We start from the raw sequence: 18,619 nt of genomic DNA on the forward strand, positions 1-18,619 counted from the left end.
ACACCCAGCCCCTTATCAGGCTAATCAAGCCTCCGAGAGGGATAAAGGCCAACTGCTGACGGTGGTGCGAGAGAGAGAGTTTACGGGAAGATGCCCTGTGTGTGTTTGTGTGTATGTCTTTTTATTTAATTAAATGTCATTTATATTGTCAAGCCGGTTCTCGCCTCCTCCTTTCCATTAATCCCTTTACACTGGTGCCGAAGAACCGGGAAGGAGGAGGGATGTGCCTTAGTGGAGTTCTCACCCCTACCATCAACCCAACGGATTAGCTGTGGACTCCTGTGGGGATGGAGGAGCCCGGCTGCCTGGAATCGGAGGAACGGCCTCCGACCGCGAGGGGAGAAGGGGCTCCTAGCTGACTGCCTGGAGTGGTCAGGGCCGCTGCCAGGGGAGACCCCTACCAGCCGCTAAACGCGGCGGGATCAAGAGAGGACCGCAGACCGCGAGCACCTGGAGAGGGAGAACATCTGCCAGGGGCGGGGGAGACCCCTTCTGTTCACCGAGAACGCGGCGGGGCGTTCAGTCTGCCAGGGGCCGGAGGACTGCCTCCGATCCACCCGGGGAGGCGCGGCTGTCGTCCGTTAGAGGGTGGAGGAGTGGCAGATGCCCTGTGTGTTTTTGAGTCTTTTTATTTCATTAAATGTCATTTATATTGTCAAGCCGGTTCTCGCCTCCTCCTTTCCATTAATCCCTTTACAAAAGCACTCAAACATTTTGAGTTTGCTATTAACAAGAAGCATCTACCGACGTGGACCATGCCTCACAAAAGAGATCTCAGAAGACCTACGATCAAGAAGTGTTGCTATGCATAAAGATGGAAAGGGTTACAAAGTTATCTCGAAGAGCTTATATATTCATCTATCCACAATTAGACAAATTGTCTATAAATGGAGACGATTTAGTACTGTGGCTACTCTCCCTAGAAGTGGCTGTCTAGTCAAGATGACTGAAGCTCAGTAAAAGTTGGATGATGCAGCAGGACAATGACCCTAAACATAGAAGTACTTTAAATCCACACAGAATGCCTTACACAAACTTCTCACAATAAGTTGCTGGAATTTTGGCCCATTCCTCCAGACAGAACTGCTGTAACTGAATTAGGTTTGTAGGCCTCCTTACTCGCACACGCTTTTTCAGTTCTGCCCACAAATTTTCTATCGGATTGAGGTCGGGGCTTTGTGATGGCCACTCCAATACCTTGACTTTCTTGTCCTTAAGCCATTTTGTCACAACTTTGGAGGTATGCTTGGGGTCATTGTCCAGTTGGAAGACCCATTTGTGACAGAGCTTTAACTTCCTGGCTGATGTCTTGAGATTTTGCTTCAATATATCAACATCATTTTCCTTCCTCGTGATGCCATCTATTTTATGAAGTGCACCAGTCCCTCCTGCAGCAAAGCACCCCCACAACATGATGCTTCCACCCCCATGCTTCACGGTTGTGATGGTGTTCTTTGGCTTGCAACCCTCACCCTTTTTCCTCCAAACATAATGATGGTCATTATGTGCAAACAGTTAAATTTTAGACCAGAGGACATTTCTCCAAAAAGTAAAATTGTTGTCCCCATATGCACTTGCAAACTGTAGTATGGCTTTTTATGGTGATTTTGGAGAACTGGCTTCTTCCTTGCTGAGCAGCCTTTCAGGTTATGTCAATATAAGACTTGTATAAATATATATATATATATATATATATATATATATAATATATATATATATATATATATATATATATATATATATATATATATATATATATATATATATATATATATATATATATATAATTATTACAAATGCTGTCCGACATTTGACAGATTCAGATGTCGAAGGGAGGCTGCTTGATTTCATGACTGCATACATCAATCATAATGACAGCGTGCTGTTGCCAGTTACTGTATGATAAAGCGCACAAAATTAACAAGATTAAAAAGTGAGAAAAATTCATGCATGCCGTTTCTGATGGTAATACTTGGATTTAATGTAAGTGCAAACATGACGTTTAGTGCAGAATTCAGAGTTATTTCAGTAGAGTAGGCTAGATGTATTATTCAGCTTTAGATGTAGACTATGTCCTTCTCATCTGTGCCAGACTGTCACTGCTTGCATGTTGATAGCAGACATACTGAAGAAGTCTTATCCATGTAAATGCGCTTTAAAGCAGCATGTAGCAATGTTTAAGAATCTTGTTTTAGCACTGAGGTTGATTGACAGGTAGAACTTTCAAGCCAGAAGTCCTTTGATTCACCAGACTCACTTGGGGAGTTGAAAAATATCTCTCACATATTCACTATCGTGTATATACAATTATAATAGATGCTATATCCCCCTAAATGTCACACTAGAACTGAAACAAATGCAAGTATGATGAATAAAAACAGACCATGACAGAAATGTTAAAACTCTGTCTGTCAGAGTGAAGATTGTTTTGCACAAATATTGCACAAAACCAACTCCAGCTAACAAGAGGCATAAGCACCCAAAACGAGCAGATTCATCCACAAGCTGTCCCGCAGAAATGAACACCACAAACAACACAAAACAAATTCCAGCCACTAAATCACCAAATGGCTTTCTCACTCCAATGTCTTTATGTAGGACAAAGCTTGCTGTGGGCATGTAAATTCTCTACGGCCATCCTTGGTATCTATTCTCAGTTTGGCCGGAAACATCAGAGCAAAAGCGTCCTTCTGTTAATGTAAGAGATTCATGGATTCCCTGAATTGTTAACGTTTCTCTCTTGTCGAATTCGCAAAGTCTTGGAACAGAACTTGGAAAATGCTGTCCCCCTCTGCGGATCCCCGAGCTGGGACCCCGCGAGCCCGCCCGACCTCCAGCCCACAGCCCACCATGCTGAGCACACCCGGGAAGAACTCGTCCAGGAACCCCACCACATCTCGGGCCTTCCCCATGCTCAGAAACTCCATCAACTTGGATGCTGCCCCACCGACCACAACTCTCCAAATCCTCCAGTTCCTCCCATATGCACTGCAAATCTCCCCTGGTTGCCAGCGGGCCAGCATCCAATTCCCTATCTGATGACCCCAGACAACAATCTGTCCCCCGACGTCCACAACCACTGCAACCATCCCAGAGAACCCCATTTACTACTGATTTGAAATCAAATTTGCATTCAGAATAGCTAAATTGAAGAAGAAGAAAAAAACACAAAGCAAAGCAAAACAAAACACAAAAAAAAATTGCATTAATTTTCAATCTCAAAACATAACAAATTTATATTCAGAACTGATGAATTGCCAATGATAACAGCAAATAAAAACAAAACATTTACATTCAAAACTGCTGAATTGTCAACCTCAAAAACAAATTGAGACACAAGCTCAAGTGATTCAGATGTCTGCTAATATACTACAATGCTATCAAGGGCAGTATGACTCTCACCTCACACTGATTCTAACCTTAAGTTACCGGGCATATGGGATATTTATAGTCTCGGCAGGTTTTTTTATTTATTGCTCACCCAAACAAACACACTGTCCCATCTCAACCGATACACACACCCAATCTCAACACACACAGTCCAGCGTCACTCCACCACAGGTACTCACAAGCGGTTGAAGTGAAAAGCACAGGGTCTTTGCGCATGGACACTCAGAGCCTCCATCTTTATTTCCTATGCTGAAGGTTTACTGCACGCCCTTGTACAGCTAAAGGAGTCAAGCTGGTTCGGCAGCACTGGGAGTGTGTCAGCAGTGAAGGCACCACAGCCAATCCCCATGTAGGGGGTACATGAGGAGGTACACACTGTGCGGTCACACATGAGCCTAGAGTGGTAAACACACAACACTGCTGCACACGTTTAACAGCACATGGCTAAAAATACAACAGCAGCTACATGGAGAGTATAAGGGTGAATCTCATGAAACCTGTCAAAAACATACCCTGGTCATATTTTATTCCAAAATCAAATAAAATAATTAAGAAAATATATTTAGCATAAAGCAAATAAATCTGGGTGAAATGTGACCAAGACATGTTTTTTGTGAGATGTACCACTAAGATCTCAATATGCCAAAATTGAAATACAGACTGAAAGTAGCCCATTATGCTTTCAACAAACTAATAATAAAACAATCTGTTAGAATGCCACATTAATGCACATGAAAAAGCTGCAGTCTTGTCATATTTCAGAGTTCTTTAAGTATATTTGTGCAGAACATATGATGCACTGTACACTAGAGGGCACTAGTTTCTGTCACTAATGTTTCACCTTCACAGTCACCTTATCTCAGAGAGGAAGGTCATTACAGGTAATGTGGAGGGGAGGGGAGACAGGTGTAGACACCAACATTCTGTACACTTTCTCTCTCTATTGCTCACTTACTCTCTCCTGGCCAGCCACATTGTGTTAATTATTACAAAGCACATTTAACAGACTAACACGCTTTCCTTTCACAGCTCAACAGGTCTGCACACCTGCACAGGTTTTAGCACACACACACATACAGACACATGAAGTCTGTTCCAAAATCTAGGGAGGCAGCGTCCTAATTTAAATAGAGCCTTTTAAGTGACCGATTGGTATGCACTTCATAGGCAGCAAGACTTGACTAAAAATGTATTTTAATACAGGTGACACAAGAGGAATGACCCAGTACTCTAATGAGCATAAATATAAATAGTACTCATTTTGGGTAAAATAATAAATTTTCTTTTATTATAAATTATTTTGTATTAATAATTTTCAGTATTGAATGGATTATAAGTATATTTATAAAAATGTCCTGAAAAAGATTACACAAACAAGTAGTATTTTGGCTATTTATGAAGGAAAGTAAAGGTATGATGGTTAGGATAAAGGTACATTTTAAAAGTTTAAAACTTTATAAAGGTATAATGCATAGTACTGGGCAATATAACAGAGCCCCTCAGAGGACAGGGCGAGCGCCAAACCTACTAAATCGGAATGGTGGATGGTGGTGGTAATGACGGCCGTGCACACCGGATATGTGGCCCAGGGAATGAGAAAACTGCTCTGTTGTTGAATTTTTGGGTTCTGCAGCTACTCGATAGTTTTGAGAGTTAACAGAACACTTCAGAGTGTAGAACAAAGCAAGACATTTGAATTTAAGCTTGGCAAACACAACACAAAATGAATATTTGCATTCAAATGAACGCAAATTCATGTTAAACATGAAAACTTGTTAAACTGTTGATGCTCACTGTACCAACAGCAGGCGCTCCTTCACTTTGTTTATATTTGTTTACATTTACTGCATGCGATATGATACGTGTCATGTATAATCTTGAAATCCATGGTCGTCTGTTAAATATAGTATGTTATCCATTCAACCACGAAGCTAGAGGTTGCTGCAGTGCTGAAATGATCCAAATATTGACATGAAGATAAAATTGTATCACATCAGAGACCACATGAACAGAATTCCTCGTTCGAATCTATACGTATAAACAAATACGAATACGATTATTAATATATTATGTTAATGTTTAGTCTGATGAAAGATGTTATGAATATATAAATGAGTACAAAAATGTATGGTTTGTCAATATTTTACAAGTGATCACTGGTATTTTTATAGGTTTATTTTCTGGAGCTGGCACTGGACTCAATTCTAGAAATTAGTAGCCCATGCGCGGCAGTGGTGGAGACGGGTCCCGTTCCTCCAGTTACATCTGGTAATATAAGATCATCATCATATTATATTTGACCTCATATCAGTCACAGTGACAGCACATTAGAGTTTGCATGATTTCTCCAATAAAAAAGTTAATATCCACCAACAGCTGCTGCGGGTCAATTGAGTCTAATAAAGGAGACGCATTGACAATGACGGCGACCAGAGAGTTTTTCATGATGTAACTATCGGGTGGAAATTTGAAGAAGCCCTCATCTCCAAAAATCTGTGGAAAACAGGGTATTTCAACTTCACAAACTGCACTTTTTGGGCAGTTTCTGAACAAATTGAGTGAAGCGCCCACAGACAACGGTTATTTTCTGGGCTCCCAAAAGACACTGGAAGTGGCTGGGCGGAGCGTTGGTTTGTAAACAGTAATGACATCTATAGTAAATAATGTATATAGTATAAATGTATACTTTTTTTTAAATAAAGACTTCCTACCAGCCATAATTCATGTCCGAGACATTCAGAGGGCTGGACTGGTAATCTGGCATGCCGGGCATTTTCCTGGTGGGCCGACGCACTTTGCGGCCGATCAGGGGCGGACAGGCCATTGGGAGAGCTGGTGGGTCGGCCACGAAACGGGCCGAATGAGCCGTGATAAGCTAAAATGAGCCGTCGTGTTCTGCAGAACGGACCACAAAATGGCCCCGCGATATGCAGAAAAGGCCAGCGATCACCCTGTGATACATGCCTTCCAAACTGGCCTTTTTCAAATGTGTGGGGGCTCTAGAGGATGTCAGGGAAGTACATTTTTTTATTAAATAATGAATATATATATAGGCCACTGACGCTTCATATCATGTTGCACTGCGTTTTGCCAAGGTGGACAAAGCACATAAAATCAGACAGCCAAAGAAATGTGTTCCTTGATGGTAGGAGAGGCAGAGGCTTCTAAGCTTGATTCTGTTCCCCTCTCTGACAACACAGTGGGTTGCATCTCTGACTCTGACTAGGAGCAAGTGTTAGACAGCATCATGCACAGCCCATTTTTTGCACTCCAGATCGACAAATCCACTGATGTGGCCAGCTGCGCACAGCTGTTAACACAGTTTAGCAAGAAGAGTTTCTATTCAGTTGTCCTTTGTACACACACACACACACACACACACACACACGCACACGCATGCGCACACACACGCGCATTGGTGCGGCTATCCTTATGAGGACTCTCCATAGACATAATGCTATTTATACTCTACGAACTATATATTATATCCCCTAACTCTACCTCAAAACCTAACCCTCACAAAAAATGTTTGCATTGGGGGCCCCATCGTGTATGTTGTGTCACAAGGAAGTCCCACTGTCTTTGACTTTGAAAACCCCTGCCCTAGTCTGTCATGAACTATTCTGTGTTTTTCCCCCAGTCTTCTAGAGACTCTTATGTTGTAATCACCTTCACTACAATTCCTAAGATGGACCGTTATCATCCTCACCTGTCTTCCCTCATCGTTGTGTTCAGCTCTTTTGGGCTATGCATCATTTGTACCTTTCTATTTATACCCTTCATGTTCAGTTATGAGTGATCTAGACTAATCTATGGCAGCATTAAACAATCTTAGAATTCTTTTGCTTGATGCTAATCTCTTTTGTTTATATAAATTGTGGAATTTCTAAGTTTGTAGTTTTCGACCTTCATCATTAAAGTACTGCCTTTGGGTTCCACCAGCGTCTCTCTATCCTTGTTTATGCATGACTATTACTTAGAATAGAAATATGTCCAGACTTTAGGATATAAAGGGTCTGAAGCTTCCCTACATCTTATACATGTTGTTTTTGTTTACATTCTCAATCTCCATAAATACTATTCAAATATTAAGTTATAATAACATTTACCATACATAAATAATTCATCTATATTTTGCATAACTTATTTTACAAAAAATAATAGTTAATGGACCTGGTTGTGAATCTTAACTTATGGATGGAAGTGACGGTGCACTTTGGGTTCTCTAGTTGTATTTTGAACCGTGCATGTTAATCGCGGTATACAATATTTCCGAATATCACCACATGTTGTACATGAGACGTACGCAAAATTGCTGAAATGAAACAAACACATATGTTCCACAATATTAAATGAAAATTCAATAAACATTGGGCCTCATTCATTAAACAAATGAATTTCATTTCACAAAACCATTCTTACATGGATTAATCACATTCAAATCAATGTTATACTAGACAATCAATTTGTATAAGAATAGTTTTTCAAATGACTGACACAGAAATTCATTCTGCTCAATGGATGTTTATCCTCCAATCGTGAAGCTGTGGGTAGATTCTGTAATTAACACATGGAAGAAATAAACTGTTCTGTTAAATGACCAACTTGGTACGATTATCCGCCAGTAACCTGAAATTAGCAAAACAAAAATGGACGATATATATTGGTCTATCACCACAGTAACACTTAGAGAGCATTAAATTCAAAGGTACAAAGTTTAGTGCACAACAAACCAAACATGAACATGGTCATAAAACAGTGTGCTATTTAGCATCTCTAAAAAACAAATATAACAGGATAATATTTGTCTTTTTAACACGATATACGAAAAGACTACATTCCTACCTCTTCACTTATGTCATTTACCGGAGGTGTTATTTATTCCAGTAACTGACAGCTGTACAGTCCACACTGTGTGTACTAACACTGCCTTTATGTCCTACTGTATGTGCAGTGAAACCGCCATGACTCAAACTCCTCGCATCTGTCGTATTCTTCACTCGTTCAACACTCAACTTTTATCAGCCATGCTGGAAACACTGACACACTCTTCTAGAATGAGACGACAAGGAGGAACTGTTTTGGGAGAGTAAATGACACTCAAGGGAGATTTTATCTAGTTTGCAGAATTGCTGTGTATTGATTCACCGATACATCATCATTTATTTTCAGGCTTCTGCTATTGAGCATTATAATGTATTCATTTACATTAAATATATTTACATTATAGTTAACAATAGGAAGATGTATTACCTGCGTTGGTGCCTAAAGTGAGAACACAATTTGGAAAGAAGGCCTTTGCTTTTGCTGCTCCCTCATCTTGGAACACTCTTCAGCAAACTTTGAGACTGCATTGCATGGTGCCTTTAAGTGATTTTAGGAGACATGTTCATGATTTGTTATACCAGAATTTAGGTCAGTGTCATCTGTGCCTGTAACGATTGTCCCTTGTTTTATGTTGTTGAATTGTTTTATGTAGCAATTTTGGCTAGGTCTCTCATAAAAACGAGATTTTTAATCTCAAGATATTTACCTGGTTAAATAAAGGTTAGAATAATAATAATAATAATAATGAATCAATCATTTTTGGTGACAACTACCATACCAACATAGTCCCATGACAAGGTCATTACTGTATCTGAATGACATGGCGAAATGTTATGATCTCTTACAAGTTAACCCATATGAAAACAGACCAAGCAATCAACAAACAGAATTTCAAATCAACAAAATACAGGCATCACATTTAACTAGAGCCTTCTACCCAACACTTTTTCAAGAAGACTCACTTATTATACATAAGTAAACACATTTTGTTATTCATTCGATATTTATTAAGGCTATCCAATACAAATGACTAATGTATGTCAATAACCTTTAATGTGCTTCCCTGATCTCATTCCAAATCCCAGTGTTTTTAAACCGTATGGGAAGAACTAGGGGTGGGCGATATGCCCAAAATCTTTTTGATGAAAAGCGATTCAAAAACATCTGAAAAATAATTCAAGTTTATTTTTATTTAAAATTATGTCCAAAGTAGCTAAATAGTAAACCTGTCATGTCCATTACAATAAGAGATAGACTGATATATCTGTTTTACTTATTAATTAACTGATTTGGGGTCGTCTCTCATTCGGTGTTCATCTCTTCTTGTTTGTCTCTCGCTGTCAGTCTCACATGCAGGAGGTCGTGCACACAGATATTTACATACCACGATATAGACGGTATAGAAAGATCTCTTCCGTTTCACATTTTATTCCGTCCCAATTATATATATCGCTACACCGTCCAGCTCTAGAAAGAACCAGTTGTGACCTTTCACCTTTGAACTTGATGGATGTTTTACAGTTGAAATCTTTTTTCTAAAAACTCTGTTTTTGTACCAGTCAACGTCTAGGTTACGGATGTAACCTACATTCCCTGATGGAGGGAACGAGACGTTGTGTCGGAGAAGCGACACTAGGGGTCTCTCGAGCGCCGAATATTCCTCTGATCTATGAAAAAAGGCCAATGAGAAGTTGGCAGACAGTATTTGCATACACTGACCCCAGACATCCGTAACCTAGACGTTCCCCATCTGTTGCTCTCTCGACGTTGTGTTGGTGAAGCGACACTAGGGGTCCAATTTAAATCACGCTATGCACTGAGCCGTGTACGTGTACGGCTGACGCAGGTCTTTTTGATGTGCATCGGGGACCAGCTGTGTCAGACCGCACATACCCTTCCCCAATGCCCCAAAGCAGTCGTCGGAGTTCTTCTGGTTACCCTGAACAGGGGAACAAGGCGACGCTTGCCAACCTGGGGCCGAGCCTGGCTGGGCCTCTTTTCTCTCTATGTTTCTCTCATAGAGCAATAATGGCCGGGATTGGGTTGGCTAGTTCCTCCACTGAACTGTGGACCCACAAGGGCTAGGGAGGAATCATCCAGGGATCCGAGGAGTGGGATCTCCTGGGAGAAAAAGCACACAATTTTATGCCAAGGCTTGGCATGGCCTGCGTGTGATAGGTCAATGAAATGGCGTCCACTACCCTGTGGGAAAGCCTCTGTTTGGAGACAGCGTTCCCTTTCCGCTGTCCCCTAAAGCAGACAAAGAGCTGCTCAGAACATATTGAGAATATTTTTTTTATACTGAACTACATTTTAAATGTTGTTAAGTTAGAAGTTAGTAGCGTCACTAATTTGAGTTACTCCCAAACACAGCAGGCTAAAATTATTTCCAGTAAATTAATAATAATAACAGATAATACTATATAGCAACACTCGAACTGTGAAACAGTTTGTACACTTTAAAATTATTTTGTTTACATCATGCTAGTGGCTGTAGCTCAGGTTTCTGCAATGACAGAATGTCTAATTTGTTTTCAGTGTCCCATAACCCAGATGACACAACATCGATTTCATAATTGCACTGCAGTTGCACTACTGAGGAGCACACACTGGATCCCATCTTATTTACTACACCCAGTTGGCGGTTTCCTTTGAAATATAGCTAACTCTTGTCCATTTCCTGTATTTTGTGGAAAGTTTGATACATATTTAACTGACTCAGAAGTCTGGTCAACATGGTTTGAATGCATTCAAGCTCGCTAAGGTTTTCAAGTTTAATGTTAAAGGTGCACTTAGTAACTTTTCATCTTAGACTTACAATTGGACATCTAACAGTTTGGATGCAGCATCATTCACCATTAGATGGCACTAAAAGCGAGTCAATTTGTTCTCAAACAGATGAGCTTTTTAAGGTTAATGCTCTATCAAGCTTTAAACCAAGAAAACTGACCTCCCTTCTGTAAACCTTAAACCTAAACTGATAGTGTCAGGGAAAACTAAATTGTGACATGAAAAATGTATTGTGTGTTGCTTCTATGACACTTTCAGCACACGTATAAACTTGCATTCTTTTCAGAACTCAATAAGGGACAATAGGCATGACATATGGGATGGCGAGCAACCCGGCTAATACCCCAAAGTTGACAAATGAGAACAACTGAGTCTGAAATATCCTACTGCAACAAATAAATTCACAGGAAATTGGAGTTAATTAAGATTGTAAATAAAAACATTGCACAGCAGATAATATGGGGTTAATATGAATGCATGTTTAAAGACTTTTTTGGGGAATTTTGGGAGGTTCACAGAAGAAAAAAAAACAGGAACTCTTGAAATCTGACTAAGGAGTTGCGCTGATGACCGCCTAAAAATACACTCCACCATTCCGGTGCCTTGTGTCAATTCCCAACCACAGTGGCCTTGTAATTGACAAAGATATGAACCTTGCACATCCTTATCTGTTATTTTGCAGTAAAACAATTGCAAGACAATAATCATCAATATCTGCCCTTATGCAAGGAGAAGTTTCAATTGACCACCTTATTGCAATCAAAAAATAGTTAATGAATGAAAAAAGGGAGTTTCATGGAATACAGAGGTGGGACAAATCAGTTGTGAGGAGTGTTGGAATTGATCTAGAGAGCGAATCAAGGATACATGGATGTTCTTCCACCGGTCAGAATGTTACTGGATTGCAAACACCTGTTTCTGCCACTCAGTCTCTGGCTCTGGTGCCAGATCAATATCAAGAACACAAAACTCCCTCTGTTATCTTGACACATTGCAGAACTGGCAACAACAGGGTCCTCGATTAATGCAGGGGCGTTACAGATCAAGAGCATATATCGCTCACCCTGATTATACTGGATTGCATTCAAATGAATGCACATTATCTTAAAACTAAACATCAAAAATCTAATGTTTTGTTCAATAATAATAAATAAATAATGTATTGTTCTAGGTTAGCCTATAAGCATTCTCTTTAAAGAAGCCATGGAATCATTTCATGTGTTGATGTACTTCCATTTAAAGGTGCGCTCACGCCAGTCAGTAATTTATTGTTTAAGTCATCTTGGACTAACACTGATATCTAGTGGTGTGGATGCAGCATCACTCAAACACAATAGTTTTCAGTTTCAGCTGCCATTGTAGAAATACACTACTCACATTTAGCTATGATCCATTTAATCATTGAGTGAAAGTGTCCAAAAACTGGACAGTTACTGCCAGTAGAATTCATCTGGTCATGTGATTCTAACACGGCCGCCCCATGAGGAGACCCTCTCCATGTAGAATAAAACAGCTTTAATAAGGTACTTATTATGTACATATGTGTTGTTACATTGTATTTACATTTAAAATATCTGCATTTAACTACATCTTAACTGTTAATCTTAACCCCTAAAGCTGGCTCTACACTAGCAGACTCAAAACAACTTTTGTTTTGGTTGAGGGTGTCACAAATGCAGACTGTTTTGCTGAGGTATCACTCTCTTCAGTCAGAGATATGACACATTTGCGATTAAAAATTGCTCAGCAAGTAAAGACGCTGACTATCACCCCTGGAGTCGTGAGTTCAAATCCAGGGCATGCTGAGTGACTCCAGTCAGGCTTCCTAAGCAACCAATTGGCCCGGTTGCTAGGGTGGGTAGAGTCACATGGGTTAACCTCCTCATGGTCACTATAATGTGGTTCTCGCTCTCGGTGGGGCACGTGGTGAGATGTGTGTGGATGCTGCGGAGAATAGGGTAAAGCCTCCACACATGCAAGGTTTCCGTGGTAATGCGCTCAACAAGACATGTGATAAGATGCACAGATTGACAGTCTCAGACGTGGAGGCATCTGAGATTCGTCCTTCGCCTTCTGGATTGAGGCGAGTCACTGTGCCACCACAAGGACTTAGAGCGCATTGGGAATTGGGCATTCCAAATAGGGGAGAAAAGGGGAGAAAATCAAAAAAAAATTTATAAAAAATACAAATGGTGGAGGGGTGACACACATCTCTGACAAAATAACAACATGAGTAAAATTGCAATTGTAATGGAGTGATTTGGGTAATTTTCAGACCTGTAGCTTGCTTGATTGTTTTGAAACAGGGGCTAAAATAGTTACAATGCTGCAGCTTCTTAATGGTTCGGTTGGCTTTCACAAGGTTATATTTTAAAATGCACCAAAACTGTAAAATGTTTGTCAAGGTTATTTTTATCCGTCATTGGTTGCTTTTGTATTATTTCTGCGTTATCCAGTGTTTGTGATGATATGCAGCTGAGTGTGATTAGAAATAAGTTCTGATCAGCTTGTCATCTTGTCAGTTATTTTCAGTGACAGAATCATAAAAAAACAGATGTGTTTTTTCAGTGCTTGAACTATTAACTCTGCAGGGAGTCCCGACGGATAAGTGATTAACACCTCCACCAACCCTAAACACTACCACTAAATCTAACCTTACACATACCCCAAACCTGTACTCTTACCTCTACCCCTAACCCCTACTCCTAAACCTAAAACTAAATCTACCCGTACCGCAACCCCAATAGCAGCAAATGTGAATCTTGTGAGAATAAATGCATTGAATTGTATTGTATGTATTTTAATATTAGTACATGGTAGTTAAAGACACCTAATATAATGTTGTTTTAACCCTGTACAGTTTGTACCATGGACAATAATGACTTTTAAAATGAATAAATTCCAGCCACTTCCTTGGCAACAAGGTTGGGAAAGGAAATAAAGAATGAATGTTAGCCCAACCAAAAACACAGACTACTTTGTTACTTACTATATCTAGTAGGAGGCAGGTGGTATTTAAAATTTAAGGGAGGAGGACATTCTTCTTGTAAAGAGCATTTAATTGGACAAAAATATGTGTATTAGTCATTTCCCAGAAAAGAAAGACTGTGCATTTTAAATTGTACAGTCATTATTTTTCTGCTAAAATGTAAACACATTAGGAGCACAATAGCACACCCTAAATCTAACTAAATGTCACAAAATACCAATACTGATTTCATCAACTAAGACATGCTAAAAGTAGATCAACATTAGCAGAATATCACTATGGTTGTATTTTATGGCTTCAGTCAGCATTATGACACTTCTGTTTTGGATGGAGGAGCGTTAGGCTGACGGTACATACTAGACCCTAATCCACTCACAAACAAACTCACCCAACAGATGACTGCAACAATGTTTGATTGATGACAGTAACTGGATTTAAATTACTGTAGGTAACCATGGAAAATGCATAAAAAAACATATAGTCAAAATCATAAAAAAGACCAATCCAACAGCCGCTAAAATATAAATTAACTATTACAAATTAACTTCATTGTAAAATTTTGCATCCAACACACAAGTTATTGCACTCAATATCTCTGCAACAAAGCAAAATAGCCCATAAAAGCCACCCATAGAATCTGATGTATTGGCTGTGTTTCTAAATTTATGTTGTTAATTTTCACCTCATGGTGGCCAGAGCTGTCAGCCTCATCTAAATTAAGATCTCTCCATCTGCCAATGAAACTTCATGCCACTCTGCCATGAAAAACACTCTTTGTGCTGATGGATTAAAGTAATTACAAATCATTTGGATGATTTTATGATTCTTCATAATATCATAATATCATTTGTTTGATATACAGTAAATTAAACATGAATATGTAATGAGATTCCCTCTGTTGTGTTTGTGTCTGCTCAGTGCAATATTTAGTATTGTGTCACTATAGCATAATCATAGTCTCTATATTTTGTATAATATATGATGAATTTTATAACGTATATTATAAATATATCATGTTCATTTAGATAGACTTAAAAGCATAATAGCAACTTAACCATGCCAGTAAACTTATAAAAGAAAATGATATACCATTGGGAGCAGGGTTGGAAATTAAGGGGGCTTTAGGCAAAAATGCCCCAAAAAGGGAAAAAATACCCCCACAATTCAAAATGTGGGTGCAAAAAATGCCCCTGCAATGAATTCCTCTATTTATTTATATTATTTGTAACTTCTGATATAGTCCTTAATATTCTATTAGTAGTAGTAATATATATGTATATCACATAAAATATTGATGAGTTGATGTTGATTTAATTTTCAGGGTAAGAGGTAATAAATGCTCAATCTTTAGAATCTGTATTAATACATTTATTAGACACTTTGTTTTATATGTTTAGAAAAAAAGCCCACATATCTATATAAAATGCCCCTGAAAATCAAATCCAGGGGGCAAATATCACCCCTTTAACTTTTATTTTTATATTTTTTATCCCAATTTGGAATACCCAATTCCCACTACTTTAGTACCGGGTGGCTGAGGACAAGCCTCCGCTTCTGAGACCATCAATCTGCACATTTTATCACGTGACTCACTGTGCATGACGCTGCGGAGACTCACAGCATGTGGAGATTCATGCTAGAGCGAGAACCACTAATCATGACCATGAGGAGGTTACCCCATGTGACTCAACCCTCCCTAGCAACGGGCCAATTTGGTTGCTTAGGAGACCAGCACACCAGTCACTCAGCACACCCTGGATTTGATCTCGCGACTCCAGGCAACGTAGTTAGCATCAATATCGCTGAGAGACACGGGCCCCGCCCCTTTAATTTATTATGAGCTATTCTTACAAATTCACACAGGGTCTGTTATGAAAGATCTCAAATGAAACCCTCTGCAGGTAACAACAGCTAATTATACAGGTGAAACTCGAAAAATTAGAATATTGTGCAAAAGTTCATTAATTTCAGTAATTCAACTTAAAAGGTGAAACTAATATATTATATAGACTCATTACAAGCAAAGTAAGATATTTCAAGCCTTTATTTGATATAATTTTGATGATTATGGCTTACAGCTTATGAAAACACCAAATTCAGAATCTCAGAAAATTAGAATATTGTGAAAAGGTTCAGTATTGTAGGCTCAAAGTGTCACACTCTAATCAGCTAAACACCTGCAAAGGGTTCCTGAGCCTTTAAATGGTCTCTCAGTCTGGTTCAGATGAATTCACAATCATGGGGAAGACTGCTGACCTGACAGTTGTGCAGAAAACCATCATTGACACCCTCCACAAGGAGGGAAAGCCTCAAAAGGTAATTGCAAAAGAAGTTGGATGTTCTCAAAGTGCTGTATCAAAGCACATTAATAGAAAGTTAAGTGGAAGGGAAAAGTGTGGAAGAAAAAGATGCACAAGCAGCAGGGATGACCGTAGCCTGGAGAGGATTGTCAGGAAAAGGCCATTCAAATGTGTGGGGGAGCTTCACAAGGATTGAGGCTGGAGTTACTGCATCAAGAGCCACCACACACGGACGGGTCCTGGACATGGGCTTCAAATGTCAAACGTCTTACCTGGGCTAAAGAAAAAAAGAACTGGTCTGTTGCTCAGTGGTCCAAAGTCCTCTTTTCTGATGAGAGCAAATTTTGCATCTCATTTGGAAACCAAGGTCCCAGAGTCTGGAGGAAGAATGGAGAGGCACACAATCCAAGATGATTGAAGTCCAGTGTGAAGTTTCCACAGTCTGTGTTGGTTTAGGGAGCCATGTCATCGGCTGGTGTTGGTCCACTGTGCTTTATTAAGTCCAGAGTCAACGCAGCCATCTACCGGGACATTATAGAGCACTTCATGCTTCCTTCAGCAGACAAGCTTTATGGAGATGCTGACTTCATTTTCCAGCAGGACTTGGCACCTGCCCACACTGCCAAAAGTACCAAAACCTGGTTCAATGACCATGGTATTACTGTGCTTGATTGGCCAGCAAACTCGCCTGACCTGAACCCCATAGAGAATCTATGGGGCATTGTCATAAGAAAGATGAGAGACATGAGACCAAACAATGCAGAAGAGCTGAAGGCCGCTATTGAAGCATCTTGGTCTTCCATAACACCTCAGCAGTGCCACAGGCTGATAGCATCCATGCCACGCAGCATTGAGGCAGTAATTAATGCAAAAGGGGCCCAAACCAAGTACTGAGTACATATGCATGATTATACTTTTCAGAGGGCCAACATTTCTGTATTTAAAATCCTTTTTTTTTATTGATTTCATGTCATATTCTAATTTTCTGAGATTCTGAATTTGGGGTTTTCATAAGCTGTAAGCCATAATCATCAAAATTATATCAAATAAAGGCTTGAAATATCTTACTTTGCTTGTAATGAGTCTATATAATATATTAGTTTCACCTTTTAAGTTGAATTACTGAAATTAATGAACTTTTGCACGATATTCTAATTTTCGAGTTTCAGCTGTATTATAGAAACTTAGCATTAGTTCATTTTATCCTTGTATTTTCATATATTAATGAATGGACTTCCATGATGTGTATATGCTATATCCATGATAGGTTATAGTTACCAACGTTTATTAAACTTTTAAACAGATCATATACATACATATTTGAGTAAATATTTGATGATGATGTTGTATAAGGCGTTGTCTAACTGTACCACCCATGTTCGCTGAAAGCGACGCGACGTGACACACACCTGCGTCTGCGTACATTGCAGGCGGCCGCTTCGTTTATTATAAAAGCGTTTGATTTATTTGCGTCGCGTCGAAGCAGCGTACACGGAGAGCGCTCAACCGATACTTCATAGAAAGACCAAACTAATGAAGAACTAATAATTAAAAAAATATATATAATAATAAAAACCAAAGGCAGTTTTTCTGAGCATACCACACTTTTAGAAGCATGCAATACAGAAAATACAGTTCGCGTCACAGCTGTCAAATGCAGTAATAGCAGACGCGCTCCGCTCAATTCACCGACCTGTTTTGTAGCGGCTGACTCTTCAACTCGTAATACGTTTTAGGCTCTTCATGAAATTCCTCGCCGACCTCAAAGTCGGGCACGATTCCCGATTCCGACTGCATTTTGGAAGTTGTCAACTTTTGTCAGGTCCCAGGTGGAAAAAATAATACGTCAGTTCAAACCCGTACTTTCAGACGCACGAAGTGCCAGCCACCGTGATGTCAAGCTTTCAGTTCTCCCTGCGCTCCAGTAGTCCGCTAGTTTCGTTTAGTAGTCCTTTAACAGGGCGCTTTGATGTTAGCGAATGTCGCCAACTATGGCTTGGAACTACAAATCCCAAAAAGGACAGAAGACCGTGACAGTCATGTGTCAGCATCGTTTGATTGGCAGTTATTGGAAATGAGGGCGTGGCTTTAAAAGTGTCCGGATAAAAGGCTGTTCTGTGCATTGAAGAACGTCAACATTTTTTTACTTGTTACATTTTTACGTATTTAATTTAATCTGTTTCATTCACCGATGTTATTGTTTTATTTGTAAGCGCACGATGTAGCGTTATTAAATTATCGCTGCAATTTTGTAAACAATTCAATCAATTGCCACACGATGGCATAATCAACTCGATAAAACATCACACGTCAACTCTTTGAA

General features: G+C 39.6%; 1 protein-coding gene across 3 annotated transcripts in view; it reads right to left on the reverse strand.

Moving 5' to 3' along the window:
• Window positions 1–18,196, reverse strand: part of LOC127619084 (microphthalmia-associated transcription factor-like) — a 53,396-nt gene extending 35,200 nt beyond the window's left edge. For 2 of the 3 annotated variants that reach the window (XM_052091831.1, XM_052091829.1), the window contains exon 1: window positions 17,990–18,196. In XM_052091831.1, the coding sequence (XP_051947791.1) occupies window positions 17,990–18,093 (104 nt within the window). In that variant the 5' untranslated portion in view covers window positions 18,094–18,196. Of the gene's footprint in view, window positions 1–3,569; window positions 3,706–17,989 lie in introns of those variants that run through there. The other variant, XM_052091830.1, reaches the window with a different exon arrangement.
• Window positions 18,197–18,619: the final 423 nt, after the last annotated feature.

This window comes from Xyrauchen texanus, chromosome 25 (assembly GCF_025860055.1).
Source record: "Xyrauchen texanus isolate HMW12.3.18 chromosome 25, RBS_HiC_50CHRs, whole genome shotgun sequence".
Lineage (NCBI taxonomy): Eukaryota > Metazoa > Chordata > Actinopteri > Cypriniformes > Catostomidae > Xyrauchen > Xyrauchen texanus.